This window comes from Amblyomma americanum, chromosome 4, assembly GCF_052857255.1.
Source record: "Amblyomma americanum isolate KBUSLIRL-KWMA chromosome 4, ASM5285725v1, whole genome shotgun sequence".
NCBI classification, from domain to species: Eukaryota; Metazoa; Arthropoda; class Arachnida; order Ixodida; family Ixodidae; genus Amblyomma; species Amblyomma americanum.
In genome coordinates, this window is record NC_135500.1 from 213,873,896 (window position 1) to 213,897,742 (window position 23,847).

At 47.7% G+C, this 23,847-nt stretch overlaps 1 protein-coding gene across 1 annotated transcript in view; it reads right to left on the minus strand.

The window, feature by feature from the left end:
- The window catches only part of LOC144129294 (glutamate receptor 1-like), a 229,833-nt gene that overhangs the window by 38,303 nt on the left and 167,683 nt on the right, over positions 1 to 23,847 (minus strand). The window contains exons 8-11 of the mRNA XM_077663318.1: positions 20,683 to 20,790; positions 20,160 to 20,273; positions 8,741 to 8,956; positions 1,603 to 1,958 (exon numbers count right to left, since the gene is read on the minus strand). Of these exons, the coding sequence (XP_077519444.1) occupies positions 1,603 to 1,958; positions 8,741 to 8,956; positions 20,160 to 20,273; positions 20,683 to 20,790 (794 nt within the window). The remainder of the gene's footprint in view (positions 1 to 1,602; positions 1,959 to 8,740; positions 8,957 to 20,159; positions 20,274 to 20,682; positions 20,791 to 23,847) is intronic.

Sequence of the window (23,847 nt, forward strand, 5' to 3'; positions counted from 1 at the left end):
TTATTTACGGTTTTGCTCGGTTAAACCGACGGCGGCGATGCGGTTCAAACCACGAAGGGGCGTTCAAGAGCTGCGCTCTAAAATATTTGCCTATGCTCCTTGCTTTCAGTGATTGTTGCCTTCCTGCATCTACGTCATAACGAGCCCCTCTATTCCCTTTCATTGTGTGCTATATGTGCATACGTGTGTGTGTTCTGTGTGCGTATGTATGTATACGGGCCGCATCGGTGGGTGGTAGTTCAATTAATGACTGGCCGCGGGAGGTTGCTCGTGAAGCGCGACCTGGGTCCCAGAGGCCTTACTGATTGCAGCACCTGCCCTTGCAGGGCAGTGGCGCATGCGTAACTTTAACCACTGCACCACTGTGCTTAACCACTGCGCTTAGCCACTGCACCACTGTGCGAGTCGTGGTATGAGGGCTCTCAGAGATCTATCAATAAAGTGGAGAATTCCCATTTCCGCATACATGGCATTAACCAATTGTCGCTACCCGAAGAACTTCCATCCATGAAGACTGGATCTGATCACTGGCACCGAAGCGAAAACCGAAGTGCTAGCGCACCTAATTCGCATTTGGCCTAAGTACGCACTTCGATTGTCCGAACTTTCTTCTTGTGCATGCCGGAACGTGTCTTAAGGAATGGCGGGGTAATGGTACGCCTTCCTTCGCCCTTTCAGGCACCGTTTTCGTGACGGTCATTCTGGATATCTTGTTCGCTCCTAGTTTTGCATAGTGCAATAACGCTCGCGGTATACCTTCTGTCGTTCCCTTCAACCAAAACGTCAAAATAAAGATAGGAAGAAAAGAAAGGAAGCTCTTGCGAACTCTCCACACCGCGCTATTTCAACCACATTGCCATTTGGACGGACGCATGATTTTTATTTCGAGTGGTAAAATTAGGTCTATTTCTCCTAATCTAGTTCTGTTAGAGCTAACCCCACTGCTCCCTACAGAAAGCCCATCTGCGTCTCGTCAATGTGCTCTGTTGTCACCTGTCCCTACCTCTTAGCCTCGAATCCGTGGCCGACAAGATAATATCGTTTGTGCACGGATAACGAGCTCAGGAAGGTCCTTATGCCGAAAGGTATTTCCGCGGGGTCGAATTTCTCCGTGCCCTAGCATTATGCGAACGCTGGAACTTGTTGCTGCAGGATAGTTCGTCCTGTGGCGGTCCTACTTCAGCGTTTCCTCGACATTTACTCACAGGCGTTACTGCGTCAAGACTGAGTTCTTCACGTATGCAGGCAGGAATTGCTTGGCCGCGTTTGTAGCTACGCTGGGTCTTTCAGAAGAAGTTAACTCCTGCAAACGTGCAAATCAGAAAGCTCTCCTGTTCGGGGCTCTCAGGCCAGTGTCTCTGCTCAGCATAACAACACGCACACAGTCAGATAAAATTAATCTTAACATACCCACAGCGCCTTTTGACAGCCGCGAAATTTCCTTTACGAAATTAACAAAGCGTCGCGTCTCAGCCCTCGGTTTGGAGGAGGTAACAGCGGCACCTGAGCGCGTCGCGTGCCGTGCGGGTCGGTGCGTGACGTGCTGTGCGGCGTGTGGTGTGTGTACAGAGTCGCCCCGTTGCGCGCGTGTGTGTCCCGTACCTGGGGCAGATGTCGCATCCCTGCTGCATGAAAGCGCCCAGGGAGAACCAGAGACTGTTGTAGAGCGAGAAGTCGTTGGACACCGAGGGTCCCACGAAGGTCTCCTCGTAGCGCCACTCGCGCGGCGAGAAGCGGCTGACGAGGAACAGCACCACCGAGACGCCCACGTAGGCAAATATGATGCACATCCAGATCTCGCGAGACAGCGGGTTCATGAAGGAGAACACGCCGGGCTTCTTTTTCATGGGTTTCTTGATCATGATGCTGATGCCGAGCGACATGAACGGCTTCGTGAAGTCGATAACGCGCTCCCGCGCCGACGTGATGGTCAGAGGCGCGATGGCCATGTTGGCCTCCTGGAAGGAAAGCAGATCAACGAAAGGGAGTTGGTGCCATGAGTTTCGTGTTACTAGCACAGAGCAAGAATATAAAAATCGGATACTGCGCCCTTACGTTCGCACGAATAAACTACGATAACGTCACGTACAGAAAGATGCGGTGGCGGAGGCACCTGATGAGCAGAAATGCAAGCCAATGGCGTGGAATCAATAGGCACGCATTAAAATGTGTAGCCTTTCAGAGAATGGGATATAAAAGGCTGCGACAAAAGTCATAGGATGAAATAACGAAACAAGCGGTTGGGGAGTTTATCTTTCTGGTCACTAGATGCCATCAGCCTACAAGGGGCTCCAAGCCATGAATGATTTTATTGCACTGTGCCAAGCATGCAGGAAAAAAAGGCACCCTAGTCATAAAAAGTGATCATAACACGTGATAGCGTGCGGCGATATCTATCACCACTGCATGCGCGCATGAGCCGACCATCGCGGCAAACTGCATACCAAACTCCTTGCTGTAGAAGCCCCCGCCATGGGCCGCGCCGACGCGCGTTTTAAAACACACCGACAACAAAACATTAGGTACTGACTCGGAAAGCGAAAAACCAGGGGGCGGGAGGGCTTCATGGGCACCTGGCATGCAAAGGCTGGCTGTGGGACGCCGCGCTATGCGCTCACATTTAACGCGAGGGCGTTAAGGAGCTCGTAAGGCGGCAAAGCCGGTGTGGTCGTCGCCAGAGTCTAAGGCTGCCGCGGCTCCATTGCGTCGTTAGTGCGCAAAAAATCCCAGGAGCACCAGCGGCGGAGGCCTCGCGCAGCTTAAGAGAACAGAAACTTTCCACTTCTCGCGGAGGCCGCCAGGAGCGCTCTGAGTGAGCGTGACGTTATCGTTTCGTCCTCGAGAAAGCGGATTCGAAAGTTCCTATTGCGCACGGGGCCCTCTAGGAGCAGTGCGGAGTGATGCATCCTGTGGACGGTATAAAGAGCGGGCGCTATCACGTTGCACCCTTGAGGTGGAGCTTGAGCGTCTTCCAAGTTAATTTTTCCTTCATGGTTCCAAGGCACGAAGTTTTCTCTGGTGGACATTCTGCTGCACGGCTAGAAGAAACCTCAACTGCGCAAGGGCACTGAGAGACCGCTCCTCGCTACTTTCCTTATAAGTCCTAGCGAGTGAAAAATGGCAAAAAGGTCGGTGCGCAATGTGTTGAGGTACAGGTATTCTACAAATATATGCCCCAGAGTTATATGTCCTACAGATATATGTGCCGAGTCTTTAGATACCAGAATTCGATTAATCTAGTCTAAATGCAACGAGGAGATGATTATTTTGCCACGTGAAAGACGAGGAAGGCCCATTTTTTCCCCCGAGAAATATAGCACCTACAGAAGGCTATGGTCTGCCGTTCAGTCTTTTATTCGCTTGAAATATTTGCGTTAATATTTTCCTTTTACCTTAATATTTACTTATTTATCGATGAATATGTGCACTGGAACTCTTGCAAGTTTCGCGTATCAATCCCCGAAGAACTACAAAACCACGACCACTGTCGACACGCGTACAAAGATGATCATTTCGCAAATCGTGCTGGTGTTGTGAACTATTTTTCTTTTGGAGCATCGTTATGTAAAAGCTCTTCTCTGCTTATACTGCGAATTCCTTTAATACACTAAAAATAGAAATCCAATCAAGCAGCGTACTGAATTGATGTTGCATTTGCGTTTATGCTTTTTTTTCAGTCTCTAAAGAGAATTAATTATTTTGGAACAGCCGTCCCTTCCATATCTTAGACATCATTTTACTGAGTGCTTATGCTGCCATGTGCCTCTCGCTATATAAAGTGATGCTGGCGCAAGTGCAAGAGCGAGTACTTTTGATATGTTGAGTAAAATATTGATTGACACGAATTTATTGTTCATCCAATTACTGAAGATATATTAAAATTGAGTGGCATTTGGTTAAGAACTTGAGTTTTTATAACATGCTGAGGTACTGCGACTTTGTCTTAAGTTACGAAAGCAAGCGTTTTCGGTTCTTCTACACACACCGACATGAACTCGTAAGATAAAGACGATCGGCCTTTTATAAGCTCGTTTCTCTTGACAGTAAGGTGCATTGTCCATTCCCGCTGTTACTAACAAATTACTACATGCAGTTTTAATAGGGAGAATACACGATGTCCAAGTCGCAACAGGACGTCTGGGCTAAACGAAAGCAAGGCAGCAAAGCAGACCGTTTCGAGGAGGGTGCATTAACGCCATTGTGCAGAGAACACCGTGCGTCTCACTGCAGGATATGATTTCTTGCTCTTGCTCGACGGATCAATACCACGAAGAACAGTTCGAAAGCCGGCTCGACAAATGCAGCAGTTTATGCTGCTTTTTATAGGGAACGACCTCGGTTCGTGAGTGTCGCTAGTGTGGGAGGGCTTTCTTGCAGCTGGTAGCAGCGTCTCGCTGATGGCGATATGCTCGGTGGCGGCAGCCGCGAGCAAGTCAGCCATTCGTCTGGGGAGCCGTCATTAGAGTCGCAGCTAGAAGCCGTTCTAGAGTTTTAAAGATAGCTCTTTCTCTCGTTTATGACAGAGGAAGCACGGATGCTGGCAGCAAAGCCGGGACTCACTGATGTAAGGGTCGAGAAACCGCTATGCTTTCTTACTTCGCAGCCACGTTCTTCGACACGGCCCTCTGACGTATCTGCCGCGAGCTAAATGCTCGAATGTATTCCCCGCGAACGCCTTTTCTCGATTTATTGATCCACTCACGCGCCTGAGAAGAACGAGTAATGAATGAAAGAGGGAGGAAAGCACTGGTAAACGGAGAATGTCGTTGTAATTTCAGTGTCGGACGAAGGCGACCCGCTCTGCCACAGGCGTCGTATCTCTTGAAACGAGAGCTGTCGCGAGTGTTCACAATACGTTCCCTTCAATCCCCACACGCAATTTGCGCAAACAAGGCTTTCCTGATTCGGGCGTAATTTTTTGCCCCGTCGCGTTCAGCACACCCAGTTGCTTTTATTGTTTTTTTTATTGTGTGCTCTTCGTCTCGCCCGACTCGCTTTCACTCTCCTCCTTGCTTTCCTTCTTTCTCGGCTTCTGTGACGCGCGCGGCGTTGCGAGCCTGTTCTGCTCCATTATGCTAATTACTCTTGAGCGCGTAGGCGCCGTACGCGCCGAGGCAGAAATAAATTTAATTAGCGGCACCAGTCAAAACCTTCATGAAGAAGAGGGAAAGCTGGGTTCCAGCGAAATTATTCTGGGTAGGGGCCATAGGCGAACGCAAAACCGGACCCTTGGGTTTGCGCGGCCGCCGAAATTGAAATTTCCCGGCTACCACACATTCGCGTGTATCCCATGACAAAGTGCGTTTCCTTCTCCTTTTTCCCGCGTCCCACTCGAAACGCTCCGCCGGGTATCCTTTTTTGTGGTCGGGCGGAATGTCCGGGAAGGGCGGTTTTTACGCGAACGCCCGACGAGGAAAACTAAATTTCGCAAGCGGCGCTGGCTGGGTGTGCATATTGTGCTGCCTCAACCTAATCGATTTTAAAATTCACCAATCTCTTAGTTTCATTCTAAAGCGTCCTCCAGAATCGAGCGTTCTTAATTTCGCTACCCACTCTAACATCTCTAACATAGCTTCATTCCAACACATGCTTGCGCGTGCTTTTGGGGCCTTCTAGTCTCTTACACCGTGTATAACATGGAGAAGTACCCTGGACCTGTTCCGGCTGTTGTTCCCCATTTTTTAAAGCATTCGTCATTACTCCTCTCATGATAATGCAGTGGCGTTCATAACGTATCACGTTAGAAGGCACGTGTCCCTCCGCTTGTCTCATAAAAGAGGCAGGTTAAAGGCACAGCCTCCTCCAACGTATTTTGTGTCATGGTGCACACGAAAGGTCCGACCCAGTTAGGAGACCAATATTTCGAAACAACGTTTCCCGCACGATTTTAAGCCGCTGGAAGCCCATGCGTGGAGTGGTCCAGTAGACTTCTCTTAGACGCAGCTCGCATTCAATGCCCCTCCTTCATCACTAAAATCGCACAAGTGCGGCTATCCTGGTGACATTCACCCGCCAAGTAGCACAGCAAGCGAGCAGCTAAGGAGCGAGGCAGGCAGCAGTCACAAGCGGGGTGCCTGCGAAGGACGCCTGAAGCACTACAGTCAGAAAGCAGCGCAAAATTCAAGACGCTGGCAATCTGATCAGAGCATGCGTTTATTGATGATACTGTAGGCCAGACGTACAGTTGTGGCCAACTTTACCTGAAATAATGGAGCGACGACCGAAGATCGGTGGCACCGTGGAGCCACCAGCGACGATCTAACAAGACGCTTGTGTGCACGCGAACGCCGGTGTTTACTTCTTTAGGTATTCGTCTGTACTGTTGGTCGTCGCTCCGTCACTTCAGGTTAGGTTGTCCGTGACTGTACGTCGGATACTAGTGTTTTCGTGCTTTTAGAGCATGCTGCAGTGCTTCACATTTTACGTCTTTCGGAACCATGCTGTTGCTCGCGGTAATGAATATCCCACTGGGAGAGTGCTCGCCGAGTATTTAATGAGCAAGGTTTTTAAAACCCAGGAATGCACGTCGCTTCAATACTTCCCACTTTTGTAGCAGTAATACCTTGGTTTCTTTGAGTTAAGTCTCATAACTCTTAGGCACGTGGGCTTTGGACAACGCTAGAGGAGAGTGGGACAAAGTGCGGCATTGGGCAAAACGCGACATTTTGCAACTTAACGTCACATGGCTTTTAAACCTGCAATAAACATGCTAGATATATAGGTTTAGGTTTATGGGGGTTCAACGTCCCAAATCGACTCAGGTTATGAGAGACGCCATAGTGAAGGGCTCCGGAAATTTCGACCACCTGGGGTTCTTTAACGTGCACTGACATCGCACAGTACATGGGCCTCTAGAATTTCGCCTCCATCGAAATTCGACCGCCACGGCCGGGATCGAACCCGCGTCTTTCGGGCCAGCAGCCGAACGCCGTAACCACTTAGCCACCGCGGCGGCTTATACTGAATATGTAGCTGAAATCACTATCCACGTGTGCGCTGCGACATAATAGAGACTTTTAGAACAGGGTGACCCTATTGGGTGAGATGCGTAGGGAACAGCTGGGCGCCGGTGAGCAGGCGCAGAACCGTAGCGCCCCTCGGTTACTGTCCTGCGCATGCGCACTGGCGCCCCGCTGTTCCCTTGTGCGCCTAACCGATAAGGTCACCCTACTCTAAATGTCTCTAACTTAAGACTGACTACCTTGATTTTTCTCAAGCAGGGAAAAAGATTCTGAAGTGAGCCTCGGTGAACGAGGAGATAGTAAAAAAAAAAAGAGCGAATTTCTGCAGGGCACGTTTTTGAGTACTCGACCGGGCAACTGAAAAAGCGCACAATATTAGTCCCTGGGCTTCACTCCTGAAAAGTTCAAGACATGTTGGCCTCCCGTTCTTACGGGAAAAAAGTATTTTAGCAGCAGGCTACATGTGGGGCACAGCTCTGCATCGCAGCGCTCTATAGAGTAGATGTGATGGCTTCATTGTTCGCTCTGAAATCTTTCATTTGCTTTTCTTGCTCTCTAGGTTGGTCTGAATGTACGGTAGAAAAAAAAACTCTGACTGCCAATAGGGGCGAAGAAGGCATTCAGAAAGTCAGGACAGCTTCAAGCAGCGCCGGTGCCGCCAAGCATTTTTGTGTCCTTTAAGAAGCCCTTCACAAAAGAAAAACATGAAAATATACGAAGAACACACACTGTGCGAAGTTTGCATCGAATCTAACCACCGCACTCTTTCCAGCTAGCAAGGACTGCTACTTGTGCAACTTCTGCAGGGAGCAACCTTTGTTCGGTCTGACCTGCAACCCTCTCCAAAATCACATGGTCACACACGGCGCATTGAGAGATATCGTGTCTCCTCCATTCGATAGGGGCGAAGCGCAAGAGCAACACCTTTCATACTGAAACAACAAGAAGTCGCGAAGGATAAAAGATATCCAAACCGAACATGAATGCAGGCTACAGGCAAAGCCTGCTTGTATAACCACGAGCTTTGAAGCGGGTCACGGGACAAAGCAGGGCTGTTTTGCGTCTGGATGCACGGTATTTATCACGTGAAGAGGCTCACAAAATCGCGTTGGTCTCTATGGAGCGAACATAGCGGGCATTGTTTGGGAGACTGTAATTGGCTTCTTTTGGAAGGCCGTCTCATCTACCCCCCCCCCCCCCCCCCCCCCCTAAGCTGTCTCATTTTGTCCCATGGGTGGGCGAAAATGCGATATTTTTAAAATTTGAATCTCATAAAATTTTTGGTGTTCGCTTGAGCAAGCCGTTTCACATTCGCTGAACGCAGTGTAAAGACTGTAGAAAATAGTCCGGTAATATTTGTTTATTGATATATCCTAAAGATAAAAATAAGGCGATATTTTGGAAACTTTTGTCGCGTTTTGCCGCACTCTCCCCTAAGTTCGCCATAAGCGGCTACACTTTTAAATAAACCCTAACACGGAACCTGCAACCCAGCTGAAAAGTTATCGCTGGTACAGTCCATCCCTCTAGTATAACTCGCTGAGCTCGAAAGAGGTTTCATGCCTTTTTTACTTACTAACTACTGCTTTTGAGTCCTCAGATTTATACGGTTGCCTCATAAAGACCCGCAGAATTAAACACGTATTTATGGTCGCAAATGACAAGTGAGACACTTAACTTAGGTGAAGATAGTCACTTTGCGAAGCAACTGTTTCATTGAAGTGCACAAGAGCCACAGAGATGATTGCAGTGCGCCGAACTAGAGGGCGCAAGCTCACCTGGCGAATGAGCTCGCCGACCATTCCGTTCCAGCCGGCCTGCGTGTTGGCGTCCTGGCCGCCGTACTTGGAGTCGTTGACAAGCTTCAACGTGTAGTTGAACTTTAGGTTGTCGGCAATCAGGTCGGCGAGGTCCTTGCAGTAGCCCTCGAACACGTCGTTCCCAGTGAGAACCTGGCCAGGCTCGGGCTTCTTGTACATCAGATAGGGCTCTTCCTGGCGCACGAAAACCATGGGGCATACCTCAGGGCCGGTCTCGCTGCGCCTACCGCCACTGCTATGCACACACGACCGATGGAAACGTTGGCAAGCACTAAGGGTGAGGTAATTCCTCGATGCTGACGTGCAGCGTGCGGCTATGCCACGCTCCCCGACTGTCAAAAAGAATTCGGTCTTTTCAGGTGGTCACTAAAACGGCGCAGAGCACAACACCCGAGAGAGTATAGAAACGGCTCAACGGGAGTTGTAACGAATGCCCCAAGCCATGATTTAAGCCGCCAGCCAACCGCAGGACAAATGACTCTCCCACGTCCCTGCAGTTAACCCTTTTCTGTGCCAGCTGTTGCGACCTTATGCCCGCAGACTTCCTTAGCTCACCCGCCCGCCTGACTCTGATGCCCTCTGTTGAAATCTATTCCGTTACCCTCAACAACCATCGGTTATCCTGCCTTCGCTTTACATGCCCTGCCCATGCCCATGTCTTATTCTTGATTTCCACTCGGATGTCATGCACTTGAGTTTGTTCCCTAACTCGCTCTGCTCTCTTCCTGTCTTTTAACGTCTAACATTTTCCTTTCGTTAGCTCGATGCGCTGTCTCAGTTTTATTTCAAGCCTTTTTGTTAGCCTCCATGTTTTTGCCCAAGAGGTGTACCAGTAACATACAGCTGTTGCATGCTTTTCTCTTTGGGGATATTGTCTCCAGATTGAAGGTGCCTGGACCTTTTGCCCTGTTTTTACAGGCCTAGCTGCGACATGCTTCACCTCTGGCTCACGCCTCAGGTACGCACTGTAGTACACAGTCTATCACACTGGTCTAGAGCGGTCCGTATGCGCTCCGAACTGCGCCTGCTGCGCCTGGCGACAGTCAAAGGACTCGAGATAGGTTAGCCAACATCGGCACAGGCATGTACTACATACGTACCTACACTGCGGCATTTGCAGCCGACCAAGGTGCAGGCTTGCGTGATTTGCGAGTGTCGAACGCCGGCTTTCTATTACAAAAAGAGCACTGTCAGCTGAGCCGCGAACGTGTGACGCTGCTGCCAAACTGATCGCGGTGCTCCGGGAACGCGATAGCGCCGGGAGCACGTGTGTGGCTCAGCGATGCAGAGCGGGCACTCGTGACACGGAAACCACGTAGGCCTGTCTCTTGGTGGGCCGCGAATGCCGCAGCATCCACGCTCGTGGAGCTTTTGGCCAAGAGGTCTCGAGCCCTGTCACTGCCGCCAGGCGTCGCAGTTCGGAGCGCCTGTCGGACTAGTTTAGACCCAGTGTGATGATTCTGTGATTTGACGGCACGACGAGCATCTTTCGTGGCTGCTTGCGCGGAGGGCTGCGACCTGGAACGGGCCTGCGCACTTGTTTTCTGCGACGGATACTGGGGAAATGGCAACGGAGTGCACCACTTTCTTAAGCTCAGTCGGCACCAAGCCTTCTCGTAGGCACGGCGAAGTCTCCATAATGAAGCCACCTGAACCTTTGTCCTCTTTTTGCAGGTTAGTAAGCATGAAAATTGTGTTAAGAGTGATGATAGGTTCATCACTGTTTTGCCATTCCCCCGCACTGGGCGTTGACGTAACGTTGTGGTACATTTCATGGTTGTTGATGCTTGCGGGAGATTTTGTGCTAAACCCAGGGCTTAAAACTGTCGAGCAAATGTTCAGTGAATTCACGAAAGGGCAGGAAGCGCTAAACCTATCAGGCAAGTTAAAAAAAAAGATACAGGAGTTCTGTTTTCAAACAACTGAAAAAGAGTTATTGAAAAGATGCTGGAAATAAAATAATTAAAGAAAATTGGTAAGGTTTTAACCTAGTTAAACCGAGTAGATGCGCGAAAGCGTTTGTTTAGCCTCACTGGATCATGGTCTTGCTTATCTTGCTCGTCGGCACGTGTGGGGGCGATGTTAGACTCACGTTAAGCCCTTATCGAGGTAAAGCTGATCTGATCTAGTTGCGCCGCAGATGGAAGTTGATGAATACCGCGATGTGCAATGCACAGCACGAGAGTCTGCTGCAGTTTAACGCGACACTTGCCCGGCGCCGGTCGTAGCCTTTCTTTTTCTTTATTAACTGTTTCTGCAGTTTACAGTAGGTCACAAACAGATTGAGAGCAAAAATGCGGCGATAGCCTAGAGCTCTCGCGCAGCGGCCTTTGAAGCTAGTCTGTTCACGGCGCCGTGGGTTCGATTCCCAGTCGTGGGTATTTTTCTGATTTCTTTTTTAACTTAATTTGGCGCTGCTGTTGCTAGGCAGCGGCTCAAGATCCAAAGATCACAAGATTCTCGGTAGGTGTTGGTGAGCGTATGAGTGCTTTCGCACTCAAACATGCACAAAAAATGCAGAGCGACTGGAAAGAATGGTGCAAGGCACGGGGGCCACTATCCGCTCACAGCAACCGAAGGCAGTGGAATTTGGAGTCACCGGAGTAATCTTCTCGTGTTCGTAATAACCGAAACACTTAGCGAAGCCATTGATGATGTCAAGAAAAAAAGTGTTGCCTGATGTCCTCCGTGAATGCCTTTGCGCCAAATTTAACACAATGGAGCGCATACCAGACTTGGAAGCATGCCCGTGGGAAAGCTCTGTGTGGTGACCACTAGCGTTTTTGCCTAGAAAGGAAAGGTGAATTTATTTGATAACTGCCATAAACTAAGCGGTAGTGAAATTTCGTTGTCTAATGATTGTTGTCGGGCAACTTTTCAAAAGTGTTTACGACTGCGGCAAGGTCTGAAGCATGAAAAGGACAATGATGCAAAGGTTATATTCGAACATGACGGGATTTTAAGTGAGAGAGAATCATTTGTCTGCGATGACGAGTACAACTGTACAAGAGCGGGCGCTGGCAGTAAAGAAACGTGGCAGTGCGGGACGGAAGAAAGCAACTTTACTTTGATAAACGTCTACGCACGCACACTCTTGAGTAAAACCGCTGAGCTCAAACACATTATCATGGTGTATCAGCCAGACGTTCTCGCAGCTACAGAGACAAGGTTGCCTCGTGAAATTGCTGTCAGCGAGATAACAGCGCCTACGTACAGGATGACTCGGCGGAAGGATCGTGATTCACGTCGCGGTGGCGCCGCGCTTGTTCTTAAACAAGGAATCGAATCTGCTCCAATGAACGATTGTCTGAACAAACGCGGCACTTGTTCCTGCGTCATTGCAGAAGTTTATAGGCCCCGACTACCCCTGTCATGTTTCTTGGGTTGCTGTAAGGCTATCATTTATTGCAAGTGATTCAAAGTTTCCGTATGCCCTTTGGGAGTCGCATAATATAGGCGCATTCGATACTAAACATTGATAGCATGCCGGGTCTTACTTTTATTAGTGATCTCACACAAATTGTTAAACATTCAACAAGGATCACAACCACTACGAGAAGAATATTGTATTTTGTTTTTATAAGCAGTAAAATAACCGAATATGACGTGCCCGTTAAGGAAGGGCTTTCTGATCCTATGCTTGTCTTAGTTATCTTATAACAACTCAGTCCACCAAAAAAATGTAAAAAAGGTGAAATATGTGTTATAAAAATTTTTCAACACCTGATAATGTTCGCATCTTAGACCATTAGTGCGTAAGCACTAATCCGGTGGGTACTAACCGCGAGCAAAATCATCCGTTGTCTGTTGCGTTGTCTGTTCGCCCGGTGCGAGCGCTCCATCCCGCTGCCTGGCCACTCATCGTCGTCTTCTACGGAGCAAAAATCCGCGCTTTCGCACTGACTCAAATGTAGTAAACGTTATCTGTAGTTTTTATTTGGAAATGTTCTTGGACTCATTTGGCAGGGAGGATGGCGTCAACACATTCTGGACGAAGTTTAAACACATTGTGAATTTTTGCCTGCAAAAGTTTGTTCCACAACTAAATATAACAGAAATTAGAATCCAGGGATAAATTGTGAAATTATCCAACTAAACCTAAAATAAAGCGCTTAAAATAGCAAGAAATAAAATATTCAAAATGATATTTCGCCTCTTTCTTTGATGCATAAACAGTGGTTGGTAAAGAATACTTGAAAAAAATTAGTGCAACTTATGCAGACCTTTCATCTTCGTATGAAAACATGAGGGTTATTGAAGTGGATAGTTTTGTTTTTACTGATGAATCGCTAAAAGGTGCGTTCTCTTTGCCGGCTTTGTAATTCTCCCGCCTCAACACTAATACAGGAAAGTACGCACCACCGCCTGATGTGCCAGATGTTACTTTGCCTGAACAAGGGATACCTTCCAACCTGTAATATAAGCACAAAGTCGCCCGGTCCTGACTCTATTCCTGAAGAGATTCTGAGGTGAGACGCGGAATCGGTCGCCAAATGTTTACTGACCATATTTAAGGCATCTGTAGAGCAGCACTTCATACCAACTGACTCGCTGCAGGCTAGGAAACAAAGAAATCGGCAAGCAAGCACCTTCCTTATAATTGCACACCTATTTATTTTACTTTCACCTGTTGCAAGACACTTTGGCTTGACCTGGCAAAGTACTTATGAAAATATCTTGAGAAAATCAGCCAGAGTACCTTGAAGACATCAATTCCCAATCAACATAATATCAGACTAAAGTTGTCGACTATTTTCCTGTAACCTTTACGAAGGCCAGCCTACTCCATCGGTTTACCAAAGTTTAAGATTGCTCTAATTCTATCGGCGACTACTTTAAGTAATCTCCTTGCCAACAACGAGGGCACTAAACAACAGGAAAGATTAAATAACAAAATAAATAAATGAATACAATTAAATGACTAGACCTGGGGTGCGGCCTGATCTTGGCGACCAGAGCCAATAACGCACCATATCACGTGAGCAGGATTTGGCTACCCTGGTGTTGTACTTGGCCACCACCTCGTATATGAATGCACCAAATAACACATGAATACCCAGAAGCAAAAACTGCTTCAGCATGATTAATACAGCATGTACCGTCTTTTACAAAAGTAACCGAGCAGCCATGTTTCCCGCCTGCGAGTCTAAACTGGCTTACGTAAGCCTGCTCCATCGCTCTTATTCCTTAGATGATGAGAAGTAAGCGGGTAGCATATTCGGTGAGCGATTTCGTCCCTTCTGAGCGCTGTCATACTAGCAAGGGCGCACGCTTACGTCAGCCTGTTTACACTGTCAGGTGGCAAGCGTGGCTGTTCGGTTACTTTTGTCAAAGACGGTAACTATATAGACTCTGCTATCGGAGTCAGAGGGCTGCAACCCATGCTCACGACAGTATGGGCCGGCTAATCAGGGCTAATCAGGAAGCGGCAGACTGTGAAATCGAGTGCACCAGGCAGGACGTCACGCCCAGTTCCCTCTCAGAACCGTCTGCCGCCCAATTCGTTATATGGACCGTCGGTTCCGCTCATTGTGAATAGGCGGTCGACGGCCGGCATTACTATGGAGTGTTCACGGACTCGCCAGAGGTCTGTAAAACTTTCTAGGCCAACTGCCTTCGAATAAAACAGCCCCACATCGAGGTGTGGCGTCTCTATGCTCTCAGCAAGATATTTATCGGCTACTACGAAAAACAAGCATGCCTGAAAACAAAACGCTGCTTCGACTAGCACTCGCATTTATCATATATCTGCAGTTGAAACCATCTGATCACGTACTCCACCACGTGCCAGAAGAGACGTAGGTACAGAGTTAGTGATATGACGCAGAACTGCGACTACCAAGAGAAAATAACAGCGCTGCAACTGTCTCTGACGGCATAAGATCTCAAGAGAGCTACCGTACTTGCCTTCTAGGCTGGTACCCGCGGACATTTTCGATATGGCAGTTACAAATTGAGTATGTTTTTTTGTCATCCATTGTTTTTCCACGGGGAACTCGCATTGCTAGGACCATTCTTAAACGGGTACTTACAAGCACGAACGAAAACCGGGGGCCCATTAAGAATTTGCCTTTCTACAGCCACTCTATCCGAGTTATGCGCTCTACTTCGCTTACGAAAGAGCGGCGACGATATGCCTCCAGAACTGCGCCACGCGCCAGTCTGCTGCTTACATATGCGGCCGCCAAGAAAAACAACACTTTGGATTTGAATACCAGGAGGTTCTAACCAGGTTCCATGTACCAGAAGGTTTTTAAGTTACGGCTGGTGGCACCAGAATATGGTATCCTGGGACTCTGGCTACCGTCACCAAAAACCAGTGCCGCGCTACGCTGGACTGACCTGTCCCATTCCGACGCTCTTTCTCGTTCTCCATTTACAGCAGTCCGGCAAGGGTAACGAGGTGAATAAAAGTGACGACACTATCATCGAGCTTTTTAATCTCCAAGTTCCGTATGAAACGTACTCACATTACACGTCGATTTCAGTTGCGCAATTTATCTCCCTATAGTTCGCTATCGTGCCCTACTATACACTGATTAATACGGTATTGCCACTAGGAATTCGTTCTTTACCTTTTGAAGTTGCTAACTGTGGTCCTTTTTGGTTGGGAACAAAAGCTGAAAAGCGAACGGAAATGAAAAGTTCGAGCCTGCTGTTGTTTTTTAAAGCGCGAGCGAGGGGCTGCCCAAGGGGCGCCGCATCATCGCACATTTCCTGACATGCTGCCCGACGTCTCTGACGCGATGTCAAAGGCTTTGTGCGGAGACAATCAACGGAAGCAGCGCAGCGGAAGGACACGAGAAGCGCTGCTGTCCCACACTCACGCCGTCGGAACGGACAAGAGGGGCCCATGACTCGACAGAGGGACGGACAACTTGGAATAACAAAAGGAAAGCTGATGTCTGACCTTCCTTGTCTATATTTTACGTCGCCAGCTGTCAGCCACTGACGACGAGGTCCCATTATCCTTTCTTCAGATTCAGGGCCGAGTGTTTCATGGCGTGTGAAGCTTGAGCACCGCGGAAGCTTCGGCATCGTGCTGCTAAAGCGGGACATCTTCGTCAAGACGAGGCTGTTCAACTATGTCACTACTTAGAAGCAAAAGATTACAGTCACTGACCAAGTCAAAGAATAACAAATTGACGTTTCGGAACCCGTACGGGTTCCTTGTTCACAATGAGGCTAAAATGGCAGTGGTCGAAACTTAAATACCCAGAAAAGGAAGATTTGCAAGCTGAACTCCAAATGATACGCCAAGAACTTTCGTCCAACGGCTATCCCAACCATTTTGTGAAAAGGATCGAGAAAAATATTTTGCAGCCGAGCTCTTCCAGTCGTAAGGTTTTCACCGCCACTGCTGGAATTCCGTATGTAAGGGGTATAAGCGAAGCTTTATCCCGTATTTTCGCCAAATATAACTTGCGCATCGGACACGTGCCTTCCAGCAAACTTCGAAGTATGCTGGTGAATGTCAAGGACCCCCTGCCAGATAACCGCTTTCCCGGCGTTGTCTACCGAATCCCATGCGGTGATTGTAACCACGTTTACATAGGCGAAACGGGAAAGTTCCCCAGAAGATTGAAAGAACATCAGCGCGATGTTGATAACCACAAAGTGGCTTCCAATGCGATTGCCGAGCACGCGCACGAAAAAACGCATGATATCGCCTGGGACAACGCCGCAATTCTTTCCAAAGAGCGGAACCTGACGGCACGGCTTTTGCTTGAGTCATCATTCATCCAGACGACACCTGATACTATGAACCGGAAGGAAGGGACGATGCCACCCGTGTACATACAGTCATTACGTCATATTCTGGGTATTTAAGTTTCGACCACTGCCATTTTAGCCTCATTGTGAACAAGGAACCCGTACGGGTTCCGAAACGTCAATTTGTTATTCTTTGACTTGGTCAGTGACTGTAATCTTTTGCTTCTACTTATGCCTGACCAGACGAGCTTTCGTCGAACCCTTGACTATATGTCACTACTTCCTTGTCCTTTTGACATCCATCTCGTCGTCTTTTGGCGCTAGTGCTCCTTGGAAGCCTCCTGTCGTTCTTAAGCAGCTTCGACTGGCCAGATACCATGCAAGCGCACAGCTCTACCATCAACGCATTCGTATTTTATTTTTTTCTGAAAAAGAGGCGGAGGGGCTGACTGCGGTTTATTGTAGCTTTCAGCCCAGAAGGCCACCTAGTTATGTTCTAGAAAATAAAAATGTATTGCATTATATAGAAAGTATGAGGTCCAGAAGGAGCGTCTGGGGAGTGTCGCTTGTACACTTATTAGAGAATGAAGGGTTTCGGTCACTGATGTTTCACGAGGGCTAGTAAAGTTAGCCCGTGAAGCCTCTACAGTGACGAAGGGCTTCCACCACTAGGTAATTTGGAGCCTAGAGCGGGACGTGGTGCGACAAGTATAGACTCTCTCGGTTTTTTATTCGGGCAACTGTTTTAAATTGAGCCAGTACTTCAGCGCTAGGTGACGTTATTGCAAGACTAGCGACATCAGGTCAGCCACCTGCTGGTGGCAGATTGCTACTGATGGGCGCTTACGTTCATACAGCCTGCCTATTTTGCACCTTGTGATGAAAAAAAAACGCACAGGTTGCCACTTGACACTAGCTTCGTATTTTAGTAAAAGCATTCCTGAACACTCTTTCACTTGCGATTTGTTACTCAGGACGATCTTGTTCCTTTTTTTGCACTTCGGAATGCGCTGCAGAAAACATTTTGACGGCAGCCTCATGATATAATTGCTTTAAAACAGAAAATTTAGTCAAATTAATGCTCTCTCAACTGCGTATCTCTATGAGTCTGATAATTTTAATCGTTTTTAACAGCAATTATTGCGGGGCTTATTCGGTTAATATATGATGCTAATATTTGCCCTTTATTTTTTTACACTAGCGCAAACCACGTTTTCCATTTACGTTAAAAATCCCAAGTTCGTTTTTCGTGATCACTCATTTGCACTGCTAAAGAAAAATTTTATCCGTCGTAAAAGCCCATGCAACGGAATTTTGTGAGCGCGGAGTGGCGACGGAATGTTGGCGCGCCAGAAACCATTCGCTATACTTTGTTGCAATAGGTTGTTCTGTCGGTATTGTTGGATGTGGCGAGATATCAGGTTTGTAAACCACACTCTTAAGTAGAACCAATTCCAGGAGAAAAAGTTTAGCCTCATTGGTTCCTTGCGGTATAAATTACTCGTCTATACAGTTCCAGTTTTTGGCGACAAGCTCAAATTTCCTGAGCTCCAATACATGACTCAGTAAAGAGATGTCTGAACAGAAATGCGGCTATGCGTTAAGTATGACTGCCTTTGCATGCCTCATACGTACGGCAACGCCTGAATTGCTCACGTGCTCCGAGTGTCCTAATCGAGCCAACTACGATGCTGTATCTTCTCTACGATGCTTCTGAAAATCAGTACGGTTTTGAAACCGTGGAGAGACTGGCATGTCGTCTCTACAGCACATGCTTTGCCACATCCCTTGCAAACAAGGCAGCCTTTTCGCTAGAGACGGCAAATTGTCAGCTTTTCGTACAAAAAGGTGCACCCTTTGTCAAAAGTGATTTGTTTTTCGGCTACTCTGTGTGTCTCGTTGTGCATCGTTGCAAAGAGAAGCTATCGTCCAAGGCCTAGATTACCGCGGAGTTCACTAGAGTTCGAAGCAAACCTTTCGGGAGGTTTTTCTATGACAAAGGCTAGATAGTTTCACTATCCGCCGTGATGCACGGGGCGATAGTCAGTTACCTTAGACACCGACACAATAGCTTACAAGCCAGCTATTTACTAGCCCACATCTCACGTGGTGACGTACAAAGGACTTTGTAAACCCGGCTGAAGGTGTGCCGAGCCATCGATTGCTGAATACCATTGCTTCTCTGAAAATGCATTCTGAACTACAAGGCTATAGCTTCTCGCGGACACTCACGCGCAAATTTTCCGCGCGGCTGTAAACCTCGTGCTTTCGTTACAAGTAGCTAAATCAACTTGGTCCATGTTGCACCCATAGGTACGCAGCGCTACTGCAAACACACCGTGAATGCAGGAAGGAGCGCGTTGGCGCGCGCTTGAAATGTTGCTTTTGCAATTTTTTTCTTCTGCCTCACTTGCCATTCAAGTGGATGCGCAAACACCAGCGGATGATTGTGCTATGTTTTTGGTAATGAAAAAGAAGGGGGCTCGGGGAACTTGACGGCCCACCATTGGAAGCTTTACCGGTTCACATTTTCTACTCGCCTGCTTTCCCGTGGAGCCCCGCCGCGTTACACGTATGCCGCCTCAGTAGCGGAGATGACAAGAACGGCAAACAGCATCTTCCTATCCGGATCATGTTCGCGCACACAACGTGAAAGGAAGTGCAAGCTTCCCGCTTTTACCGAAATGAATACCTGCTTTCCTGCGCTTGCGCGCATGACGTGGGGACTTTGTGCTTTTTGTTTGACAATCACGACCTTTTTTTTTCGAGGAAATATGCAACGTAGGTTTATATTTTCGTCGTGATAAACATTTCGGTGCGGTGCGTGTAAAAGAAACATGAGAACGAGGGTTGCCAACGTTTATACGAGTAATACCGCTTTTTCATGCGATGATTGCGAGGCGACGCTGCGACGCGTGAAATATCGAAGGGAACGAAACTTGAAGCGCGTTTTGTTTTCACTAATCCAAGACAGCCAAAGCGATACGCAGCTAGACAGCAGAGAGGCGAAAACTCTAGCCGAATTTTAGGACAGGATGTTTTTTGCAAGAAAAAAAAAGACGTCCACACGCAACCTATTTGAATAAAACACTCTCTGATGACGCATGCATGTAACACGTAAAGGTATTAGCAAGCTACGCTGACGAATTACGGCCACTGAACATTCCGGATCCGCAGTACGAGCACATGTATACATGCGTCAGGCACTCTCTAGTACGGTGCCATTTCGAAAGCACTTATGTGCGTAGAACACAAGAAATTCCTATCGTTGTGACTAATGATTATGTGCATACAATAAGAAAAACGATTAAATGACATCCTTGACCTCTACAGGCTTTGACAGGCACACAGTGAAGATCACATTGAACCTGAACTGAAACTTTTGCAAGTGACATCTAGCAGCGAGCAGCAATGTATGGGCATATTTTACTTCGTCACAACTAATGGACACGGTTGTTTGGTCAGGAATTAATTGCGTGTCTTTTTTTGAATCAACTGCGGACTTTGGCACACGGGAAGAAGTTTTTTTGGAAGCGTCGTCATATTTGTATGCCTGGCTGTACACGGTGACGTCACGGGCCCCAGTACAGTTAAAAATAAGGAGAATAACAGGAAGGTAACTGGAGAAGAAGGCGAACGGGAAGTGCTTGCGGAAGTACTTTACCAGAATGCTGGTCACTATGTAGGTCTTGTTGCTCTCGAAGCCCGTGTCCTGGTAGACGCGGCGGTACTTGGGCGACGAAAGCTTGAGTCCCTTTACGTCCGACCACTCGGCGATCTGGACAAAGACGGCAGGCGCCAAGGCTTCTCTTTCCAGGCTTTGTGCGTCGGAAGCTAGCTTTTGCTGTGCACAACACCGATATAGAGTAACATCGGCTATCTCCCAACTCTGTGGGCGCTGCTCAATGCTGCGCCACATGTTTGTGCCACTATCGACTTCCGCGTTCCTTTGACTCATCGGTGCTTTTTTTTTATGTGCTTATGCGGGTGCATTTTCCTTAGTTTTCCCACTCGCTTTTGATGTACGGAAGTTGGGACGAAGTCGAATTTCAGCGGCTTTGCCGGATTGTAAACAAAGTGCGAAAGGACACTCGAAACTTTGCTGGGGAATGCCCGAACAGAATCCGAGCTTCAAATGAGGCAGAAAAGCGAATTCTTCCATTGTGAAATGCCCGCGTATCACATACCTTCACCATCTCGCTGTTTATCGTCATTTCGACCACGTCGATGGTATAGTTGACTCGGAAGCCTCGGTCGTCAAAACTGATGTTTCCAGTCAGCCCTTTGATCTTTGCCTACGTGCATGAAAGAAAGAACGATGCCACGGTCAGACTATAAACTCCTGTGTGTTGTCTTTTATTGAACCGTGATTTTGCGTTTTGTTCAAAGAGAAAGAAGAAATGCCGCCTCCTGACTGCTGTTGCCGGCATACCGATAAGCACCCGTGGTTCAGGCATAGGCATAGGCGTGGCATAGGTATTTTTTTGCACCATTAAGTCACGATGGTTATCTTAGCCAATAGGAAGAGAAGCGATTAGGGCGCTCGGCTACTCATGCGGAGTACCCGGGTTCGAACCCGACCGCGGCGGCTGCGTTTTTATGGAGAAAAAACGCTAAGGCGCCCGTGTGCTCTGCGATGTCAGTGCACGTTAAAGATCCCCAGGTGGTCGAAATTATTCCGGAGGCCTCCACTACAGCACCTCTCTCTTCCTGTCTCCTTTCACTCCCTCCTTTACCCTTCCCTTACGGCGCGGTTCAGGTGTCCAACGATATATGAGAGAGATACTGCGCCATTTCCTTTCCCCAAAAAAACAATTATTATTGTTAACTCACAATGATGTTCAAAACTGAGTGAAGGATCTTTGAAGAGTAGCGATAAACCTACAACGCTGCTATTTAACGCAGATTGAGCAGCTTAAGCACTCCAATCATAACCTTCGGAAAAAAATAAGAAACGAAGAAAATCTGCCTTGATCCTTGAGCCACTCAGGCACAGCACCTGTGTTTTGTTAGAATACTTTCGCTTCCTTCGAGCGTATTCCTGAAGATTGCTGCACCAGTACTCTATTCGTTTACATGCCCTCTTTCCTTTCACAGAGTGCAGGCAGCCAACCGTAACATCCCTCAGGTTAACGTCATTGTCTTTGGTCTTCCTCATAATCTCTCTCTCTCCGAAGGTTACTTGCAACTCTTAGACTGTGCCCCCCGATTTTCGGGTCTGGCACCGCCATGGCTGTAAATTTCTGCACACTCAAGCAACGTTTCGAGAGATGAACATTTCCGCAGCAAAGACACCGTCAAGGGCGCTACATGTGAGCGAACAAGTCGCTTCGTCACTCTTGAAAGCGCTGCAGTGCGTCTGTCAGAAATGGACCACGCTAAAGCTTAACTGTGTAGAGGAGTCCTATAGAGCCATTCGCGTGGGGTATTTATTCCACAAGCAGGTTTACATTTAGCGAACAACCGTTGCATTGTGCTTCGCGGAAAAGAAATTTGACAGCAAGTTACCACCGTTATCATCAGCGTAACTGCGCCCAATGTAGTAGAAAATCCTCTCCCGTGTACCTCCCATTAACCCTGTTTTGTGCCAGCTGCTCCCGCTAACGTTCTAACCTCACCTGCCCACCTGACTTTCTGCGCCCTCTGCTACTCTTGCCCCTTGCCCTCAGTCATCCCTGATGAAGGAGCCGAGCCGGCTTCGAAACGTTGGGTTTAAAATTAAAGTTTTTTGGTTGGAGATGTGCAGTTTATTATAAATATGAATCGACTACGTTACCTTAAAGAACCGTCGGTTATCTTGCCTTCGCATTACATGCCTGCCCACGCTCATTTCTTGTTGATTTCGAATAGGATATCGTTAACTCGCGTTTGTCACTTAACGTTACGCCTACCATCTTCCTGTCCGAGATTGCATTGAAATAAGTGGGATAATAGACTTCAAAAACTCAGCTGGGGTAACAGCAGATGGCTTCATGTCTTTGCTCAAATTTTATTTGAAAGCCACCTTCATATCTTTTAAAGACAACTTTTACATTCAACGACAAGGAATTTGTATCGGTTCTTGTGTCGCCCCTGTTCTTAGTAACATATTTTTAGCCACCACTGACCGCTCCCTAAATTACGAGTTTGCTAATCTGGGGGTACTGAAGTGTTTTAGATATGTTGACAATTTTTTGATTGTTTTATCCAAGCAAATAACATTGACCCACGGTGATTCAGTGAGTAGAATTTTAACTGTCTTTAGACAGTATGGGCGAGGCTTGACCTTTACACATGAACTTCCTTCTAATGGGTCGTTGCAGTTTTTAGATATTAACCTGAACGTCGGCTTACAGCATGCCTGCTGGCCCTACGCGCCACGAGCAAAGAAAGAGCTACTGCCGTATGATTCCGCGCATTCGAAGGTAGTCAAGAGAGCAATTGCCATCTCGTGCCTGGAATCTGGTCTTACCAAGTCATGCCCGCATGCAATGCATATAAGCTTTAACAACCAAATTTAAAGGCTGCTTTCAGCCGGCTTCCCCTCCAACGTCATAACAGCTGTGGCCAAGAATCTTCTTTGGAAGATAAAAAGAAGAGATCAAGGTAGCGCGAATGAGCCACTGCCCAAAAAGAGGGTCGTGGTGGTGCCATATATGCACAAAGTGGCGCAAAATGTACAAAAAGTGGCCAAGAGGCATGGTGTCCCTGTCGTATTTTCTGCCCCACAGAAACTCGCAGGCTTGTGCCCGAGAATCAGTAACAAAGGATCTAGAGGCAGTGAATGCGGCATAAAACATACTGAAACGTTTGTAAAATGTGCCACGGGCGTGGTTTATGAAATCCCGCTCAAGTGTATAGAGGCGCCTACGTGGGACAAACAGGCCGTTGCGTGAATGAACGCTCAGGAGAACATGCCCTATCAATTCGAAATAAAGAAGGAGCGAATCTGCCCGCCCATTGCCTTGCCTGCGGTGGATGCGAGCCTCTGCTTAAGAAGATAAAAATTCTAAGGAAAAGTAAAAGCAAAACTGCGCTTGAGCTTTCGGAGGCCTACCACATAAAAGAAAATGGCGATAAATGTATAAGCGACACTTCTGTCAAATTGTATAAGAAGAAGAACTTTATGCGCACATGTTGTTGATCAGAAGATGACTGGCTTTACTACCCCCCCCCCCCCTCTCATTCCCCTTGTCATTTTGCTGTGATTCTACATATATAAGGCACCTTCACACAAATAAACCTAGTTGATAGTTTGCGCTCTTTCCGTCTCCTTGGCCTTTTCCTGTGTTTGTCTTTTTCGAATGCGCAACGTGGTTCTTCAAAATCTTCCTTTTCATACCTCGCTGCGTTGTCCTCAATTCTGAGGTGAC